This window comes from Stegodyphus dumicola, chromosome 7, assembly GCF_044657685.1.
Source record: "Stegodyphus dumicola isolate Sdum_Otavi_A_Nest chromosome 7, ASM4465768v1".
Classification (NCBI taxonomy): Eukaryota; Metazoa; Arthropoda; class Arachnida; order Araneae; family Eresidae; genus Stegodyphus; species Stegodyphus dumicola.
In genome coordinates, this window is record NC_140774.1 from 29,232,740 (window position 1) to 29,251,809 (window position 19,070).

Consider the following 19,070-nt stretch of genomic DNA (forward strand, 5'->3'; position numbering starts at 1 on the left):
CGTTTAGTCGTTTTTCGATAATCATCGGAATTTCTCACATAGATTTTTTATTTACACGTTCCTAATTTCGCAAAGAATTCTTCTCTCCAGTGATCTTGAATTTGTTTTCTTAGGTCGATTCACTCAACTTCAGTTTCGGGGTTTAGAATAGGAGAATTCTGTAAATTTAACACTTGGTGAGCCTGCTGGAACTTTCATTTTTTCATTTATTCCGTCAGTATTGGTTAAAGTATCAAATTTGTTGTTTCTTTTGATACCCTCAGGTTCGGGTCTTCATGCAAATCTTGTCACAGTTCTCGTCTGTATTTTCTATTATCATCAGCCTTCTTTTTTATCAGTTATTTGGGAACATTTGGAGGCATTAAGTAATCCATAGAACCATCAGTCCTTCTGGAAATGTCATTAAACTTTTCCTAATCCCAGTGTTCTTATTCCCAATTCTCGATATGCCTTCAGCTGTAAGCTGCAATTCCTGCAATTTACGCCACTGGATACATCGAGCTGACGGTCTGTCTCCTAACTCATTTATTAAGTTAATTAGTTCTTTAATGCGAGTCCAATTTCCTCATCATTGGGGCTGTCATCATACTTATCATTGATGTCATAAATATCAATATCATCTCTTTCATTTGCTTAAATAAAACGTGTTCAGATAGAGATGATGAGTTGAACAGAGTCATAAAATGCAAGTCACGATCTAAACACAGCTCAGCAAAACACAAACATTCAACCAATTAGCATCGGCGGTTGACAATTCATACGGGCTCACATGTCTGTCTATGTTTATCAACCGTTTAATGCGTGTTATCTGCTATTAAGTCAAGTAGGAGGAAATATTTAAGTTATTCGTGTTCATCTCAGCTAAAACATGTTTCTGTCAAAGGTAACTATGTATTTTGTATAGTAGACCATTTTGAATGTCTGCGAAATGATTGTATTTAATATCATTGTTTCGTAACTTAAGAGTATTTGTATCGTACAAATGTTATGAAATCTTTCTTTGGTAAAATTCATTTTAGTGCATAATGACTTGCATTCTGATTTAAAATAAGTAACACTAATTTTTTTCGCTTAGATTATTCGTCCATCACAAGCTGTGAAATTTAATCTTCAACTTTTGTCATCTTCAGTTTTGCGATTATCATCATCCAAAGCCAATGGATTTAGTTTTGGTAAATCAAGTTTTGCTTGACAATACCTTAGTTTGTGTAGATTTGTATGTTTTTATCCTTATATATATATATATATATATATATATATATATATAAACTAACAAAGCAGTTGATTTAATTATATAACAATATACTTAAATTGTTTTGTTATACAGTTGACCCGCTTATAGCGGTGTGGCTTACATTGGAAACATTTGCTATTCTCCTGTGTAGTGTGAAACGCTTTCTGAAGTCAAAAAAAAAAAGTGATAACACATCATACTTTTCCATATCAGTATGGTAACAAAATATTTTTCCATGGTATGGAAGGAAAAAGAGAAAGGAATTTCGTTACATTCTAATGCTGAACAAATTTGAAGTATGAGTAAAATGTTTACTTCTTATTAATTTTTGTTAATTAGTGAAAGTTTGCCCCAAATTACATCTTCTACTCGTAAATTTAAATTGTTGTGTTTTCTGTGTTCTATGGAACTTCAAAATCTTCAGAATGAGGTGCAGCTGAAAAATGGAAACAGCAGTAACAGAAAATTTTGCAAAGAGGAAAGGGATTATACTAATCTGTATTTTATCTCCTATATCTCTTTAGTATTGTTCTTATATGGAGGAATTGTGGTTCAAAAGATTAAAAAATCTTGTAGAATTTGGATTTAGATAAAATTTAGAATTTGCCCCACCTCTAATTTCTTTTTAATAGTTCATTTTTTTAAACTTCTTGTAAGCTAAGACTTTGCACAACAAATCTGGAAGTTATGGGATAGCATGTATAAAATAGATGTGTTTGACTGTGTCTTTGAAAAATTTTTGAGTTAATGTATGTTAAACATTTTTCTTTATGATTTTGATACAGACTGTAGCTATCAAAATTGATTATGGAGATTTTAATTTAAACATATTTTTTATTAAATTTTTTGAATTATTTAAAATGTAATTATTAAAAATATTATGTACTTAGCTAATAGACAAATATGAAAAATAATTTTGATATCGAGCTTAAAATGAAAATGAATTATAAAATTTGTAAGGAATTTGATGTACTCTGATCTGGTTCCATTTCATAATTTATGTAGTAATTTTTGCCCTTTCTTATTTTTTCCAGTAGATTCTAAAATTTTTATATTTTATTATGAATTTATTTGTATAAAGGTGATTAAACAAATTTATGCTAACTTGTAAGATTTTGCTGTAAGGAAAGTTGATTTATAGTCTGCTTTTCTTTGATTTTATAGCATACCTAGCTCCACTGTAGAAATTATATTTATGGACGTACCTGTATGCAAACAAGACATGCTGTTTATGAAATTTCTATAAGCATCTTTAATTTTGGAAAATATTTATTTTTGCAAATGTTAGTTTATCATGTAAAATATATCTTGTATTACATTAGTTTAATATATTTTAGTATGCTTGAAACTTAGTTGTAGAGCTCATGAAGTGACTGAAAGTAAAATTGAGCAAACTCATGGATTTTCCCCCTCTATTTAAATTTGCAATCTCACTTTACTTCTCATTGGAAAGGATTTTTTCTTTAAATGCTGATATTCTAAAGCTTAAATTAATTTTAATGGTATTTATTATTATTCACTAACAGTAATATCAGATCATGATAATATTGTATTATTTATCACATATCAAAATATTCTAATGAAACAATGTTTTTAGAACTCACTCAAGAACAGAAAGAAATACAAGATATGGCTCGTAAATTTGCTAGAGAAGAAATTTTACCTAAAGCACCTCACTATGATAAAACTGGAGAAGTAAGTTTCATGATTTATCTTAAATATATATCAGCTATTTTGTTTCATAATATGAAGTAATTTCTCCCTACTCTTGTTTTATTTTCATTCTTATTGTCTCTGAGTTTTAAATATATGTTTTTTTAATTTATACGTGTGTTATATGTGTGTATACATAATAAATGTGTATGTATACCTACACATACAAACACATTCATACATTCAAATTTATGGTGTACAGTTTGTTGAAATTATAAGTATACTAATTCAGAAGACAAACAACAAAAATCAGCGTTATACCTACAAAATTTTCACAGGACTAGTTTCGATGGTTTTACCGAACCATCATCTTCAGCTGCAAAACCGCAAATGAACAAGATAGGAAATAATGATTAGATAAGATAAGAAAGCCTGGACAAGAATAAGCAAGTGGCGCCATCTGTTGGCAAAACCAGAACTAAAACATAATTTCTCTAAAAGCCGAAGGCAAATTTGGATTGGAATTAGGATCGTTAACTAGAACAGAAAGATTTTTATGAATGTGAAATGCCTCTAGAAAATCCAGTTCTCCAATGGAAGATGTTTTTTGAATAATTTTGGCAGCAGAAAAATTGAAAGTGTGATTTTCGGACCAACAATGTTGAGCAACAGAAGACTTCTGTGTTTCCTTTTTTCTAACATATGCCTCATGTTCTTTGACGCGAAATTTTAAGGCTCTCCTAGTTTGGCCAATGTAAATTAAACCACACTGGCAAGGAATCCTATAAATACCCCAGGAATTCATATCCGGAATGGGGTCCTTGAGTATAGAAGTTGGAATTTTATTGATGGGAGAATAAACAACCCGAAAGTTAAACTTCTGCAAAATATGTGCAACTTTATAGCTAATTGATGGAAAGAAGGGAATGACAACAGAATTTTTATAATCTCCTAAAATAAGAGTGTGGCTTTTAGTGTGTTGAGATGAGAATTTTTTAACTGCTTGATTAATAATGTTGGGTGAAAAGCCCCTGTCAATAGCTATTGCTTTTAAATAATTTAGTTCTTCATCAAGGGCTAGTTTGGAGGAGCAAACTTGAAGAGCACGGAAAACATAGGAATAAAATAAAGCTAACTTTTGTTTAGTCGGATGACATGATTTAAAGTGTGGTGGAAGGCAAACCGATGAAGGTTTACGGTAAACTGTAGTACTGAAGTTGGATGTGTTACGTGTGACCAGAATGTCGAGAAACGGAAGAGTCTCAAGCAAGTCTCAAGTTCAAAAGTGAACTGAATAGCAGGATCAATAGAATTCATTGTTGAAAGAACTTTATTTAAATCATCTTTATTACCTTCAAACAGGGTAAAAGTATCGTCTACGTAGCGGAACCATGCCGGGAAGTTTAAAGTTTCAAACAATTTTGATTCATAATAATGCATGTAGATATCAGCCAGGATGGGACTGAGGGGGCTTCCCATGGCTAATCCCTCAGTTTGCTTGTAATATTTATTTTGGAAAACAAAATGTGTTTGTTTCAAACAGAGTTGAGTGAGAGAAATTAGCTCATCAATTTTGATGCAAGAGAAATGAAATTCGCGAAGTCTGGTTTCTAGACATCTTAATGCACCCTCCACTGGGACATTGGTGAATAATGATTTTACATTATTCACCAATGTCCCAGTGAGTAAATTACTAGGAGAAATGTTTTTAACCTTTTTTACAAACTCTATTGAATTTTTTATGGTGTAAATGTTATTGTCTAAGAGAGTGGAAAATCTAGAAACTAAATATTTAGCTAAAGGATACGAGGCAGTACCTAAATTTAATACAATAGGGCGGAAAGGAATACCACTTTTATGAATTTTGGGAAGAGCATATAATCTGGCACAATTCGCAACAGATGGGATAAGCGAATGTTTTAAGTTGCTTGAAATGATTTTCGAAGATTTGATCGCAGTTTTTATTTTGGATAAGTCCGAAGGTGAAGGATCTTTACCTTCGGACCTGAATCATCTTGACTTTTTACTTAAATGTAAATGTAAAAAATTGATCCCTAATTTTATTCAAATCAAATCTAATCAAAAACCTTCGAGTCGCATTTCAAGAATTCTGTTAAATTGCAAGCTTGCCTTACTTCGGTCCGTGATAAGGGATACACGTCAACAATTGTCCAAAATTGAACATGAACTCTATAAGCTTCATCTGGAACTCGCTAAATCATATCCAAAATTCACTGCCCTTGAACAAAAGTCTTGGTCTAGAACGGAGAATGCAGTTAACCTTCATAAAAACACCCTTGCAGTTAAATTCGAAAAACTTCTTTTAGGGTCTTCCAGTTCAAGTAGTTCAAAAAATCTTCCCATTGTAAACATCAAGCCAATAGTTAATATTTCTAATGTTAGTCTTTCAGAAGAACAAGAGAGAATTCTAAAATATAATTTTAACTTCTCACAAACCTGTAAACCCTCGATTCCAAAGATTTTGGCTCCTATCGAAAATAGAAATAGAAATCGAAAATATCCTATCGAAGCTTTCAAGTTCAGTAAAGTTTCAGATTCACAGAAAGAAATGATTAGGCATCTTATCGCTCATAATGTGAAATTCAATAATAAACCTTTGAAACCAAATCTAACTGCGAGAGAAAGAGCTACAATGCGCGAAATTCATTCTAACCCGGATATTATCATTTCAAAGGCTGACAAAGGTGGCCAGATAGTCGTCATGGATAAGAACACTTACATCGATGGTGTCACTAAACTCTTAAACGAAGGACCATATAATCCGATCCCTAAAGATCCTTCACCTTCGGACTTATCCAAAATAAAAACTGCGATCAAATCTTCGAAAATCATTTCAAGCAACTTAAAACATTCGCTTATCCCATCTGTTGCGAATTGTGCCAGATTATATGCTCTTCCCAAAATTCATAAAAGTGGTATTCCTTTCCGCCCTATTGTATTAAATTTAGGTACTGCCTCGTATCCTTTAGCTAAATATTTAGTTTCTAGATTTTCCACTCTCTTAGACAATAACATTTACACCATAAAAAATTCAATAGAGTTTGTAAAAAAGGTTAAAAACATTTCTCCTAGTAATTTACTCACTGGGACATTGGTGAATAATGTAAAATCATTATTCACCAATGTCCCAGTGGAGGGTGCATTAAGATGTCTAGAAACCAGACTTCGCGAATTTCATTTCTCTTGCATCAAAATTGATGAGCTAATTTCTCTCACTCAACTCTGTTTGAAACAAACACATTTTGTTTTCCAAAATAAATATTACAAGCAAACTGAGGGATTAGCCATGGGAAGCCCCCTCAGTCCCATCCTGGCTGATATCTACATGCATTATTATGAATCAAAATTGTTTGAAACTTTAAACTTCCCGGCATGGTTCCGCTACGTAGACGATACTTTTACCCTGTTTGAAGGTAATAAAGATGATTTAAATAAAGTTCTTTCAACAATGAATTCTATTGATCCTGCTATTCAGTTCACTTTTGAACTTGAGACTTGCTTGAGACTCTTCCGTTTCTCGACATTCTGGTCACACGTAACACATCCAACTTCAGTACTACAGTTTACCGTAAACCTTCATCGGTTTGCCTTCCACCACACTTTAAATCATGTCATCCGACTAAACAAAAGTTAGCTTCATTTTATTCCTATGTTTTCCGTGCTCTTCAAGTTTGCTCCTCCAAACTAGCCCTTGATGAAGAACTAAATTATTTAAAAGCAATAGCTATTGACAGGGGCTTTTCACCCAACGTTATTAATCAAGCAGTTAAAAAATTCTCATCTCAACACACTAAAAGCCACACTCTTATTTTAGGAGATTATAAAAATTCTGTTGTCATTCCCTTCTTTCCATCAATTAGCTATAAAGTTGCACATATTTTGCAGAAGTTTAACTTTCGGATTGTTTATTCTCCCATCAATAAAATTCCAACTTCTATACTCAAGGACCCCATTCCGGATATGAATTCCTGGGGTATTTATAGGATTCCTTGCCAGTGTGGTTTAATTTACATTGGCCAAACTAGGAGAGCCTTAAAATTTCGCGTCAAAGAACATGAGGCATATGTTAGAAAAAAGGAAACACAGAAGTCTTCTGTTGCTCAACATTGTTGGTCCGAAAATCACACTTTCAATTTTTCTGCTGCCAAAATTATTCAAAAATCTTTCTGTACTAGTTAACGATCCTAATTCCAATCCAAATTTGCCTTCGGCTTTTAGAGAAATTATGTTTTAGTTCTGGTTTCGCCAACAGATGGCGCCACTTGCTTATTCTTGTCCAGGCTTTCTTATCTTATCTAATCATTATTTCCTATCTTGTTCATTTGCGGTTTTGCAGCTGAAGATGATGGTTCGGTAAAACCATCGAAACTAGTCCTGTGAAAATTTTGTAGGTATAACGCTGATTTTTGTTGTTTGACTTCTGAATTAGTATTTATTCGGCGTGTTATTGTGTCTTAATTATTATAAGTATAGTTCGACCGCCTCAATCGCAAGTATGATCACAAATAGGTACCATTGGTTCAATTTATTCTCAAAATAGGATGGATGGACAGGAATCATATTAGGGATTTTCCCCATTTGTTTCTACGGCATTCAAAGAGCACGTATGTAAAAAGATATAAAATTACTTTTAAGTAATGTAAGCCGACATGCTGATCATCGTTTATAAATAGCTGTTTTGGTTGATCTTTACAATATGGTAACTGGTAGTTTGGCGACATTTTGGAGGCGATAAAGGTTACTACCTGGGACTTAGGTAATAATGTGAGCAGTACTCAGTTCCGATTACGCATTATTTTGCGTGAGGTAAATGAGAGATCATGGGATATGTCATGTGATATTAATGGACGAATTACGGTTCTTTAATCGGAAAAGGGGGGAAATCGGGAAAAAATGTGGAAATTTTGTATTTAGCTTTATTCTGTGTTGTGTGAAACAGAGTTGTTTAATTTTTGGATCCCATGGCCCTAACTAAAGTGAATTCGAAATGGGTATTTAGGCATTGTAATAAAGAGAAGTTTGCTTTTTATTTAGCGGAGGACGTATGGAGGAAAAATTTGCAGAAAAAATCTTTCAATAATTTTATTGAATGAATTAGAAAAGTGTATCCGCCACGTAATCAAGATTCTAAAGAAGATTAGGTAAGTTAGTATTTTTAATTATTTGAGGATATTATTTTTATGCATTGTTCTAAATGTAAGGTGGAAAGGAATTTGGTATTATTGGGAAAATTGTTATTAGCAATGATTTAGTTTAAAGTAATTAGGATTGTAAGGTAATTTTTATTAATTTAATGTATGTGCTCATTTATATTTTAAGTAGTGTTTTTGAATTTAATTATATTTTAATGAAATGATAGTTATTTTGTGAATTTTATGTTTGTAGGAATTTGGTATACGTTTAAGTTGAAATAAACGTGCATGGAAATAATTTAAATATTTGATACTAAGTATTTGTAATGCTTGCGGTATGAATTCGTTGGTGACGTGTATAATGTAATAGATGATTTAGAGGTAAAAGTTTTTGGATAATTTATTTATTTTATATGTGGAAATGTTCATATTTGTAAAGGGTGAATACTTTTTCGCGATCAGGTAATTTCATATATGTTCTTTTTACCAGGTTTAAAGATTGAGAAAATTGTCATGTATTTTTGTGAAATTTTTCTAATTTATGAGAAAAAAGCAGTGTACATCGATATAGTGAGGAGTGTGCGCAATGCCATTTTTGTGCAATTCTGGGATGTTTTTTTAAGTAAAAATAAGTCGACGTGTACATGGTTTAGTGATATTTTAATTAAATGATAGTTATTTTGTGAATTTTATGTTCGTAGGAATTTGGTATATGTTTAAGTTGAAATAAACGTGCATGGAAATAATTTAAATATTTGATACTAAGTATTTGTAATGCTTGCGGTATGAATTCGTTAGTGACGTGTATAATGTAATAGATGATTTAGAGGTAAAAGTTTTTGGATATTTTATTTATTTTCTATGTGGAAATGTTCATATTTGTAAAGGGTAAATACTTTTTCGTGATCAGGTAATTTCATATATGTTCTTTTTACCGGGTTTAAAGATTGAGAAAATTGTCATGTATTTTCGTGAAATTTTTCTAATTTATGAGAAAAAAGCAGTGTACATGGATATAGTGAAGAGTGTGCGCAATGCCATTTTTGTGCAATTCTGGGATTTTTTTTTAAGTAAAAATAAGTCGCCGTGTACATGGTTTATGTGTATGTGTTATTTTGAAAAATGCGTAAGGAGTATGGTATTGTGCACTTTTTCCCAATTTTGCAGTAAATATTTGTCATGATTAAGCAGTTTTGTTTGATAAAATTTCTAGCATAAGTGTAATTCGGCTACTAGGTTGTTGGAAGAAGTGTTCAGTAGATAAAAAGAAAAGAAACATGTCTTTACTTCGTGAAGACAAAATGGCGGCGGGGGAAAAAAAATAGAGGGTTGCTGTAGGAGAGTTGGTTGCCAAATTTTCGCCAAAAAATCGCCAAGTTACCATAATGTAAAGATCAACCGCTGTTTTATTAAATTTTGCTTAATTTTGTACATTTATTTATATATATATACGTAAAAATATGGGCTGACTCCATGGGTGTTTTCGTGATTTTCCGCATGTGTATCATGTATGTAGTGTCTTCTAAATGCATAAGTGAATAAAGCGGGCTCAGCCCGCACAAAACCCCTAAACACTGGCACTTCAACCCAACTTTCGAATCCCGGTGAACGGTCTGGCAAAATGGGTGTTTTCATGATTTTCTGCATTTGTAACATTTATGCAGTATCTTCTGGATGCATAAGTGAATAAAGCAGGCACAGCCTGCACAAAATCGCTGAGCACTGGTAGTTCGGTCAAACTTTGGAATACGGGTGAACGAGCTGCCTGCATGGGTGTTTTCGGGATTTTCCGCATGTGTAACATTTATGAAGTATCTTGTGGATGCATACATGAATAAAGTGGTCGCACTGGTAGTTCAGTCCAACTTTTGAATATAGGCCAACAAAAGTGGGCTTAAGCCCGCTCAGTTTTATAATAAAATACAGTAAGTCAATTTTATTGTGTTATAATTGTAATTATAATTATTATATTTTATTGTGTGATTTTTATTTTATATTATAATTTTAATTCTAATTATTCTATTGTTACATTTATTTGTATGATTTTCATTATATTGTTATTATAATTCTGATAATTTAATCATTTTTATAATTTATTAGAATAGTTTAATCATTATTATAATTTATTATCATAATTATATGATAATAAATAATTATTAAAATTATATTTAATTGATAATTATTCTATCTTTTTTAATCTTTGGGTTAAAATGTATTCCTGTAATCTTACTGGCCTTTTTTTATGGGCTGTGAAGGGAATGCTAAGCTCTCCATTCTCAACTTCCATGTCACAAAATGTAATGACATTATGTAGCAATTTCTTAGCACCCCTCTGAAATGCCTTCACCAACGGAACTGATTTTAATGATAAAATGAAGCTCTTTCCAACACTTGCACAAAACACCACAATATTGGCAAAATAAATGCAAATGGAGTGGAAGACTGTTTTTTTACTTCAAAAAAGAATAATTCTGCTAAAGAATATAGTTCCATGATGTTTAGTGACCTTATCTTTTTATGAAATATGCATTGTTATAAAATTCATATATTACGAAAAAAATTTCAACGTTCTTGTTTTCTGGGCTGCACATCAATGTAGATCTCAGCCGAATATGAACTAAAGGTATGAAATACCATTGATGACGGGCTCACCCAATGACATGAGGACTCCTTAAATTGAATAAATTCCGTCGTTCCAACGAAGAGAGGACTTTCATGCAACTTCTCACCTCGCAGCACGTAATGAGTGCCCCTTTTGTATAATTCTTGTGTTTTGGCAGAATTCTGCCAAGGTTATGCTTGAGATGGTCAAACTGTACTAGTGTAACATTTTTTGTTTTTAAGAAATGGTACATGATATACCTTTTTAACTAACTAATAGTTTTTTATACTTATGATAAATGAAATTGTGAAATGGTATGAAATTTATTTGCTTATTTTAAACATAGTAGTCTATTCTTGATGTAATAATATCAAAAGCAGTTTGTAAAAGTTAAATTGTGTGGAAGGAGAGATGCCTTTATGGAGAACGTTCTAAGGGATGCACATTATTCATGGGAAAAACCATGAAAGTGCCCATACAGCTTGCCTGTTCATGTGAAATCAATTTCAACTTGGACTACACTGTTCAGCGACTTTACCAAAGAAAGTCTATGTAAAGAAGGAAAGGCTCCATAGATGTAATGTAAAGTAGTTTGTCTTCTAAGCTGCTAGAAAGAAGAGGGACAATTCTCCAAGGGATTTGATGACGGAACCTGTTGGCGAGAATTTCCCCCTTTGTCATTTCCTGTACACGCGGCGGAGGTGGCCGAGATTTTCCACCTCCGCCACGTGTACAGGAAATTGAGGAATACGGGTTAAAATGAATCGTTCTTTGACTTTTCGCGATAATTTAAACTCAAATTTTCATGCTTTTTTGCCTTACTAGTTGAACTTGTGTTATCCATATCACAGTTTGATGTTTGATTTTATATCTGTCAATATGTAGGGGGGAAAATGGAGTCACACAGCTTTAAACTCTTGATAAACGAGACCGTCGAACCTGTTCGAACTTCGACATCAGCTTCGAACTTTGGCGCTTTTTGGCGACAGATATTTCACGCATGCGCAGTTGTGTCACTTTTCGTTCGGAGGGAGCCACTCCTGCTGCTACAAATCTTTCCTTCTTAACAATACATATTCTTTGACTTTACGGCATGGCTGCTGATGGCTAGTTATGGATTAGCATGGTGTAATAATATAACATCTGTACTTTCGCTTGATATAACGCCAAAGGATTCTGTATAAACCAGGTTTCGTTTTACAAACATGGATGTAAATTAAGTATTTGTGCTGTATTCCCCCCCCTTTTTTTAAATATTAAAATTAGGTCCTTCATCCTACAGAACAGCAAGCAGTGGATTATTTTCAGAGTTACAAGATCCTATCATAATAAACGTGTGAATTAATGGACACAATAAGATCAGTTAAATATGACCAACAAAACAATAATACATTTGAACAATCACTTATGGAAAGTTTGTATTCATAAACATTGATAGCTTTTGTTAAAACGTGAGTGCTTAAGCCTCTGACTGCTCAGTTTGTGGACCAAAATCGCTTCAAAAATTGTGTAATTTTTTTTTTTTTTTTCCTCCATATTTTAAATTTATATATATATTGGAGAATTGAAAAATATATTTTTCCTTTCTAGAAAATATTTTTTTGTATAGATTTTTATCATGAGAAACTAAGTTGGCAGAGAAACCAATTTCAGATGTTATCACCCCCAAATTTTTTTTAAAATAACTTTCAGTTGAATTACAGTTCATTTCTATTTGTTGCATAATATAAAAAAGTAAAATATATAAAATTTAAGAAAATATAAAGCACTGAGGAAAAAATATCTTAGGAATGCAGTTTAGTGTAATAAGAGTTCAAAACAGGGTTAAAGGCAAAGTCCATACTTCACAGTCTTTGATTCCATAATTCAATAACCAGATTCAATAAATCTAATGAATAATCAATCTAAATATTAATCTAATCAATAAATCTAATTAATAATTCAATAATTTAATTAAATAATCAAGATAATCGCTGAATGTTTTCTAGCAGCCATTCTGTAAGAAAAAAGTGGAGTTTGAGCAATAATAACATGTGCCTTTAAATGCCACAATTTAGTGGACAATTAATGATATTGATATCTGTTGGCCAAAGCATAAACTAAACATCTAATACTGTATATAATTTATTTCAGTGGTTAAATGGGGAAAAAACAGGATGCGCTCCTCGATAAAGGAAGAAAAGCACATGCCCACAGAAATCGCGGAGTGAGCAGATTTTGCCACATTTGAGTTGCCCATGGAAATCGCGGGATGAGCAGCCAGAGGGTTAATAGAATAGAAGAAATCGACAAAAGCATTTTTATGAAGTGCAAAAACAAAGCTGGTCAGTTACTAATTGCTTATTAAATAAAGAGGCATCAGTTCCTTCAGAATTCCACTAGAATTATTGGTGCAACTTTAGTAGGATATCCGCCAGCTTTCATAGTTTGATAAAAGCCAACTTTCACGGTCAATGCGATAATATTTGAGTACCAATATTTTTTGTTTTGCAGACCCATAATACCTCTGTGCACCATTTTATCATACACGCTTACCAAAAGATTCATATCATGTTTTATACACTGGTTATCCAAGTTAAAGGATAATGAGGAAAAATATGCTAAGTTAATGTTGTAATTAGTTCCCAATGTTGTAATGATTTTATGCTAGTTAAATACAGTGGAACACAAAATTGCACTTCCGTACATATGTTAGCGCCAGAAATATGCAAATTCACTGATTGACAATGCGGTGCACAATGGATACATGTTGGAATTCCACGGACTCATTGAACATCATTGAAGTGAAGGTCAAAAGTGGCAAATAATTGGTAGAATCGAGAGAGGTCTAACACAAATGGAGGTCGCTCAAGATTTGAATATCCATCAAAGTATCATATCAAGAGTTTGGACTCGTATTATATCCATCAAAGTATTATATCAAGAGTACTCATATTTGGACTCATATTTTAAGCTGTGGATCAGTTGATAGACAACCTGAACAGCAACAAATGCATCAGAAGATCATTTTCTGTCATTGTCGGCTCGAAGAAACTGCAAAGTAGCTACAAGAGATTTAATTTCAGACCTTCAGGCTGCCACAGGAACTCAAATTAACTGGTCTACCTGCTGTATGATCCCTCAGGGGCTCACTTTTGTGAGTACGGGTGTGGCAATCCCGAGGTACCGTAGCCCTTCAGGGTATCATCATCGTGGTGAGACGAGTGTCACGATCCTGGAGTCCCAGTGATCTATCCTCTTTTCCATCTCCTCTTCTCTGAGCTGAAACTTTTTTCCTTCCATTCTCCCTTGTGGTTTTCCTTTTTGGAGGTTGGGGCTCGTCATGAGAGACTGGAACAGCCCTTGTTTGTAGTTTTCAAGTGGCGAGAAAACTTCCCACGTGTTTGCCGTGCATGGAGACCTGTGTCGCTGGAAAGGAGGAACCTGGTAGTTAAGGGGCGAGGTACTGTCCCCAACACACTGCTTTAGCCTCTGCTTCAGCTAAACGGGAGGCACCTTAATCATCCTCACAGGTGTCAATCGGCTGGTCACTAGTCCTTGTGTCAGTGGCTTGGGGATAAGCTCTCGGGAGTACCTGCTTTCTGGAAATCCGATTCTGGAGCTTCAGTTTGCATATAGACCCGTTTAATCCTGGTGCAGGATTCTGTGTCCCCTCGTTGGACTCTGTGATGGGTGGGGCTGCCAAGTCCGAATCTTTTACCTTCAATATGGATAAATCAGATAACATCTAAAAAAAAGCAAGAACTAATGCAAACCTTAATATTATACAAATATCAAGTATTCCTATAAAAGAGAAGTTATGCAGTATACCACGCTTTTTAGTAATGAGCAACTCTTCTGGTGAGTTAAAAAGAATGTCCCCACTTCGAATACATAAGTATATAACAGCTAGTGTTGGTGAGTCAAAAAATATGAAACGTTTATGATCTGGAGATATTCTTATCAAAACCATCTCATCCATGCAATCTGTTTCTCTTCTTGTGCTTACTAAAATAGGACAAATAGATATATCTGTGTCTGCACACAGGACCTTGAATAGTTGTTGGGGCATTGTCTCTGAATTTGATCTTTTATCTGTTTCAGAAGAGGAATTTGTGCAAAAACTTTCACCACAAAATGTGTGTGGAGCTAGGCGGATCAAGATGCCTAAGGAGGGTCAGTTGATTAACACCAGGCGCGTTATTCTGACCATCAACGCGCCTAATCTGCCTGCTAGCATTAAGGCTGGTTATTTAAATTTCCCTAACCCTATGCGATGTTTTCAATGCCAGCATTTTGGTCATACTAAGATGTCCTGTGTGGTAAACCCAAATGTGCCCAATGCTCTGGGAAAAGTCATGGCAGTGATAAATGCACAGCTGAGCCATTGTGCATTAACTGCAGCATTTGCCCTAAGTGGAAAGCTGGAAAAGAAGTTCAGACTATCAAAGTTACGAGAAACATTTCATATCATATGGAAGTTGATCTGTCAGCACTATCCTTATCTTTCAGGGCAGATGTTTTTATTTTATTCGACTTGTAATTCCTTACTAAATGTAGTATTTCATCTCGATGTACTCTGTCTTTGATATGATTTAAATCAAATTCCTCATCATAAATATCATGAATACACATCAAATAGTAATCTGGTTGCAATTTTCTAATTTCTACTATGCGTAATGTATGATTTACGCATGCGCACGTTGAAAGAAATGTTTAATAAAGTAAATGAATAAATATTAAGCTTTTTTTTTGTTTTTGTAAATTTTGATCCCCTTTAGATCATAATTGCTCTTTATTTCATAAATTACGGTTTCATATTTTTTATTTCTGCATGCCATCTTACCAGATTTAAGCTGATGATCTATAATCCGGAATTGCCAAAGTCCCGACGAGTCCGGATTAAAGACTTTTGACTGTACTAACAAAATTCTTCAAGCAGCTGAAATCTCTATCCCAAAGTCATCAAATAAGCTACTAAAATATTCAAAACCGGGGTGGAATAATGAATGCTGAGGCACACTAAAGGAACAGAGAAAGGCTTGGGGAATTTTTCGTAGATATCCCACCTTGTCAAACCTAGCCTTTAAAAAAGCCAAAGCAAATGCAAGAAAAGTACAACGTCAGAGCCAGAGAGCTTCATGTATAGCCTATGTGTCTGGAATAACATCTTCTACACCAAGCAAACAAGTATGGGAAATGGTTAAGAAAGCATGTGTTTATATAAAGACCACATACTTTCCATCCTAGAAAAAGATGACCGAGTGATTAGCAACACAGAAGAAATTGCGAATATTGGTGAGACTTTGGCTGCCACTTCCAGGCACTGTACTAAATTATTTACAAGCATTTCTTTCTGTCAAGTGTCGCTCAGAGAAAAGTCCCATTATGTTCACCTCTTCCAATTTGGAACCATATAATGCTGATTTTACTATGATTGAGCTAAGGAGAGCATTGTCAGACACATATAGGTCTACCCCACGCCCGGATGGTGTCAGTTACGAAATGTTGAAACATCTTTCCTGCAAGTCGCTGTCGAACCGTCTCGCTCTATGCAGTCGACTATAGAAAGGGCATGCATTCACAAAATCATAGAAGAAAGCTCTCATCATTCCTATAGCTAAGTTATGAAAAGACCTGAAGAATCCATCAAACTATCGGCCAATTACTCTAGCTAGCTGTGTCTGCATGTTTGATATAATGGTAAATCGACACTTGGTCTATTTTCTGGAGAAAAACAATGTAATTTCACGTTATCAAAATGATTTCCATAAAGGAAGAACAAAAGTGGATAATTTACTTCTATTGGAAACCTCCATCCGTAAAGCCTTTGTCAAAAGGAACCACTTAGTTTCAGTATTTTTTGACATCCAGAAAGCTTATGATAAGGCATGGAGGTATGGCATTTTGTGTGACCTGTACGCCAGTGGCATCTGTGGCAATCTGTCAATTTTTATACAGAACTTTTTGAAGTCTAGGGCATTTCAAGTAAGAATTGGCCCTGTACTTTCAGATATTTTCTATCAAGAAGAGGGAGTGCCTCAAAGCTCTGTACTTAGTGTCACCCTTTTTAATCTTAAGAATAAACTCTGTTTTGAATGAGCTTTCCCTAACCGTTTCAAGATTATTGTATTTTGACGATCTCGAAATAAGTTGTCAAAGTTCAGATGTGAGATATAGGGAGAGGAAGTTGCATGTCGCCCTAAAGAAAATTGAGAAATGGTCAAATAAGAGGACTTTATATTTCCAAAAGACAAGACTGCATGCATGCACTTTTGCAGAAAGAGACATTTTCATCCTCAGCCCAAACTTCATCTTAAAGGATCGTTAATTCCAGTTGTATAGGAAATGAAGTTTCTAGGCGTGATGTTTGACTCAAAATTAACCTTCATACAAATGTACTTGAGGAAAAGGTGTTTCAAAGTGCTTAATTTTAAAAGTCCTGGGGAGCACCTCCTGAGGGGTAGAGTGTAGCTCACTGCTTCACATCTACAGAGTGCTGGTTCGCTCAAGAATAGATTATGGCTCAATAGTTTACAGATCAGCCCGTCCTTCTGTTTTACTAAAACTAGATCCTGTTCATCATCAGGCTCTACGGATTAGTTTCGAAGCCTTCAGAACATCTCCCATACAGAATCTCTATGTCTACTGCTTCGAACCATCCCTTCAGTTGAGACGGGAGCAATTGTCTCTTGTTCATTATTTCAAAATTTTATCGATATCTGACCATCTTAGTCGCCCTCCTTTGCTTGATGACTGTTACAATCGCCTGTTTGTAGCATGACCTCTATGTATGCCACCATTCCATATAAGAGCTCAATTACTGATAGAAAAATAACACATGTTCGATGTAAATGTCCAGACCATAAAACATTTTGAAATTCCAGCCTGGAAGAGTGCAAATATCAAACCTCTTGAAGCTTTTTGCCACTTAACAAGAGGGATACTAATGTTATCATATACAGACAGTTATTTCTTGAGCATAGGCAAAAATACAACAGCTATATACCCGTATATACGGATGGCTCTAAAGGAAGTAATTTTGTTGGAGCATCTTTTGTGATTGATAATCATACGAAGGGCATCCGTCTACATAGCTATTGCTCGTTCTTAACATCTGAATTGACTGCTGCATATGAAGCACTTTCCTTCATATCTGTACTATGCAAATGAAAGTTTTATTATATAGATGGACTCGCTTAGTGCACTGAAAGTTTTAGAATCATTTTGCAACACCCAAAATCCTGTAGTAGTTGAAGTTCTGAAATCGAACTTAAACCGTGGATATGACATTCTTTACTGCTGAGTTCCGGGTCATGTAGGGATAAAAGGTAATGAGCTGGCAGACATCACAGCAAAGTCTGCTGTCGAAATGTCCAGTCGGCTCATTCCTTGTAAAGATGTGTACATTGTCATCAAGCAGAAAGTCCTATGTATGTGGCAGCTACTCTGGGATTTTCAGCTTAATAACAAGTTGAGAAGAATAAAAATGAGAATAGAACATCAGTAAACAAATGGAAATCGGGGAGAGAAAGTGCTTTTAACTCGCCTCAGAATTGGTCATTCACATTTTAAAAGCAGACAGAAAACCTGTTTGTTGCAGATGTGATTCTGTACTCTCCATATATCATATTTTAATAGACTGCCCTTATTTTAGTAAACTTCTTGAGAAATATTTTAATAGTTCTGAGATAACTCTTCATCATCTCATCGGGCAAGATTTTAATACTAATATGTTCCTATATCTAAGAGATTTTGAAATAGTTTTAATGTCTGTTCAAATAGTTTTAATGTCATTTGTGAATTTTACCTATTTTAATGCTTGAATCATCTGGATTTTATTATACATGCCAGCCTTCATCACTATTCTGTCTGTCGATTTTATCGGTGTGCTTGTTTTAAATTTGTCTTTTTTAATATATGTAGCTGTAGCTCATCTGTATATTGAAGTATCACACCTGTATTCGGCACATATAATCTTCAAAGTTTTCCATCAGAAATCAGTATCATTACTGCTGCATGAAATTTTAATGAGGTTGGACTGTATGCAAAACCTTACCTGCTAAGGATTTAGTTTATGAATATAAAAAACTTAATTTTATTCAAGTTTTGATATTTATCAACATTTTCTGTATTTTTCTTTTTTATTTATAAAACACATTAAAGAATAATCTGAATTTAAATGTTGGTGCATTTTTCGAATTTTAGAAAGGAGGGGGATAATAGTCTGGCAGTGGTGTAGAGCTGAACTAGATAAGTATTATGTGGTTTGCTTAAATTAAATAATCTAATCTAATGAAATTCACATATACTGGATAAAAATTATTAACTTGATAATATCTTCCAAATATTAAATCAGCCTGGCTTTTATCACAAGGCTCTAAATAAAGCACTCTGTGCCTTAGATCATAAAAGTAATCATTCTGGAAAAACCAGTTGCTGGTGAAAG

The 19,070-nt window shown here is 33.9% G+C and overlaps 1 protein-coding gene across 1 annotated transcript in view; it reads left to right on the forward strand.

The window, feature by feature from the left end:
• Positions 1-680: 680 nt before the first annotated feature.
• Mcad (Medium-chain acyl-CoA dehydrogenase) overlaps positions 681-19,070 on the forward strand; it is a 55,536-nt gene continuing 37,146 nt past the window's right edge. Inside the window, exons 1-3 of the mRNA XM_035350863.2 lie at positions 681-883; positions 1,076-1,172; positions 2,832-2,929. Coding sequence (XP_035206754.1) covers positions 869-883; positions 1,076-1,172; positions 2,832-2,929 — 210 coding nt within the window. The 5' untranslated portion in view covers positions 681-868. The remainder of the gene's footprint in view (positions 884-1,075; positions 1,173-2,831; positions 2,930-19,070) is intronic.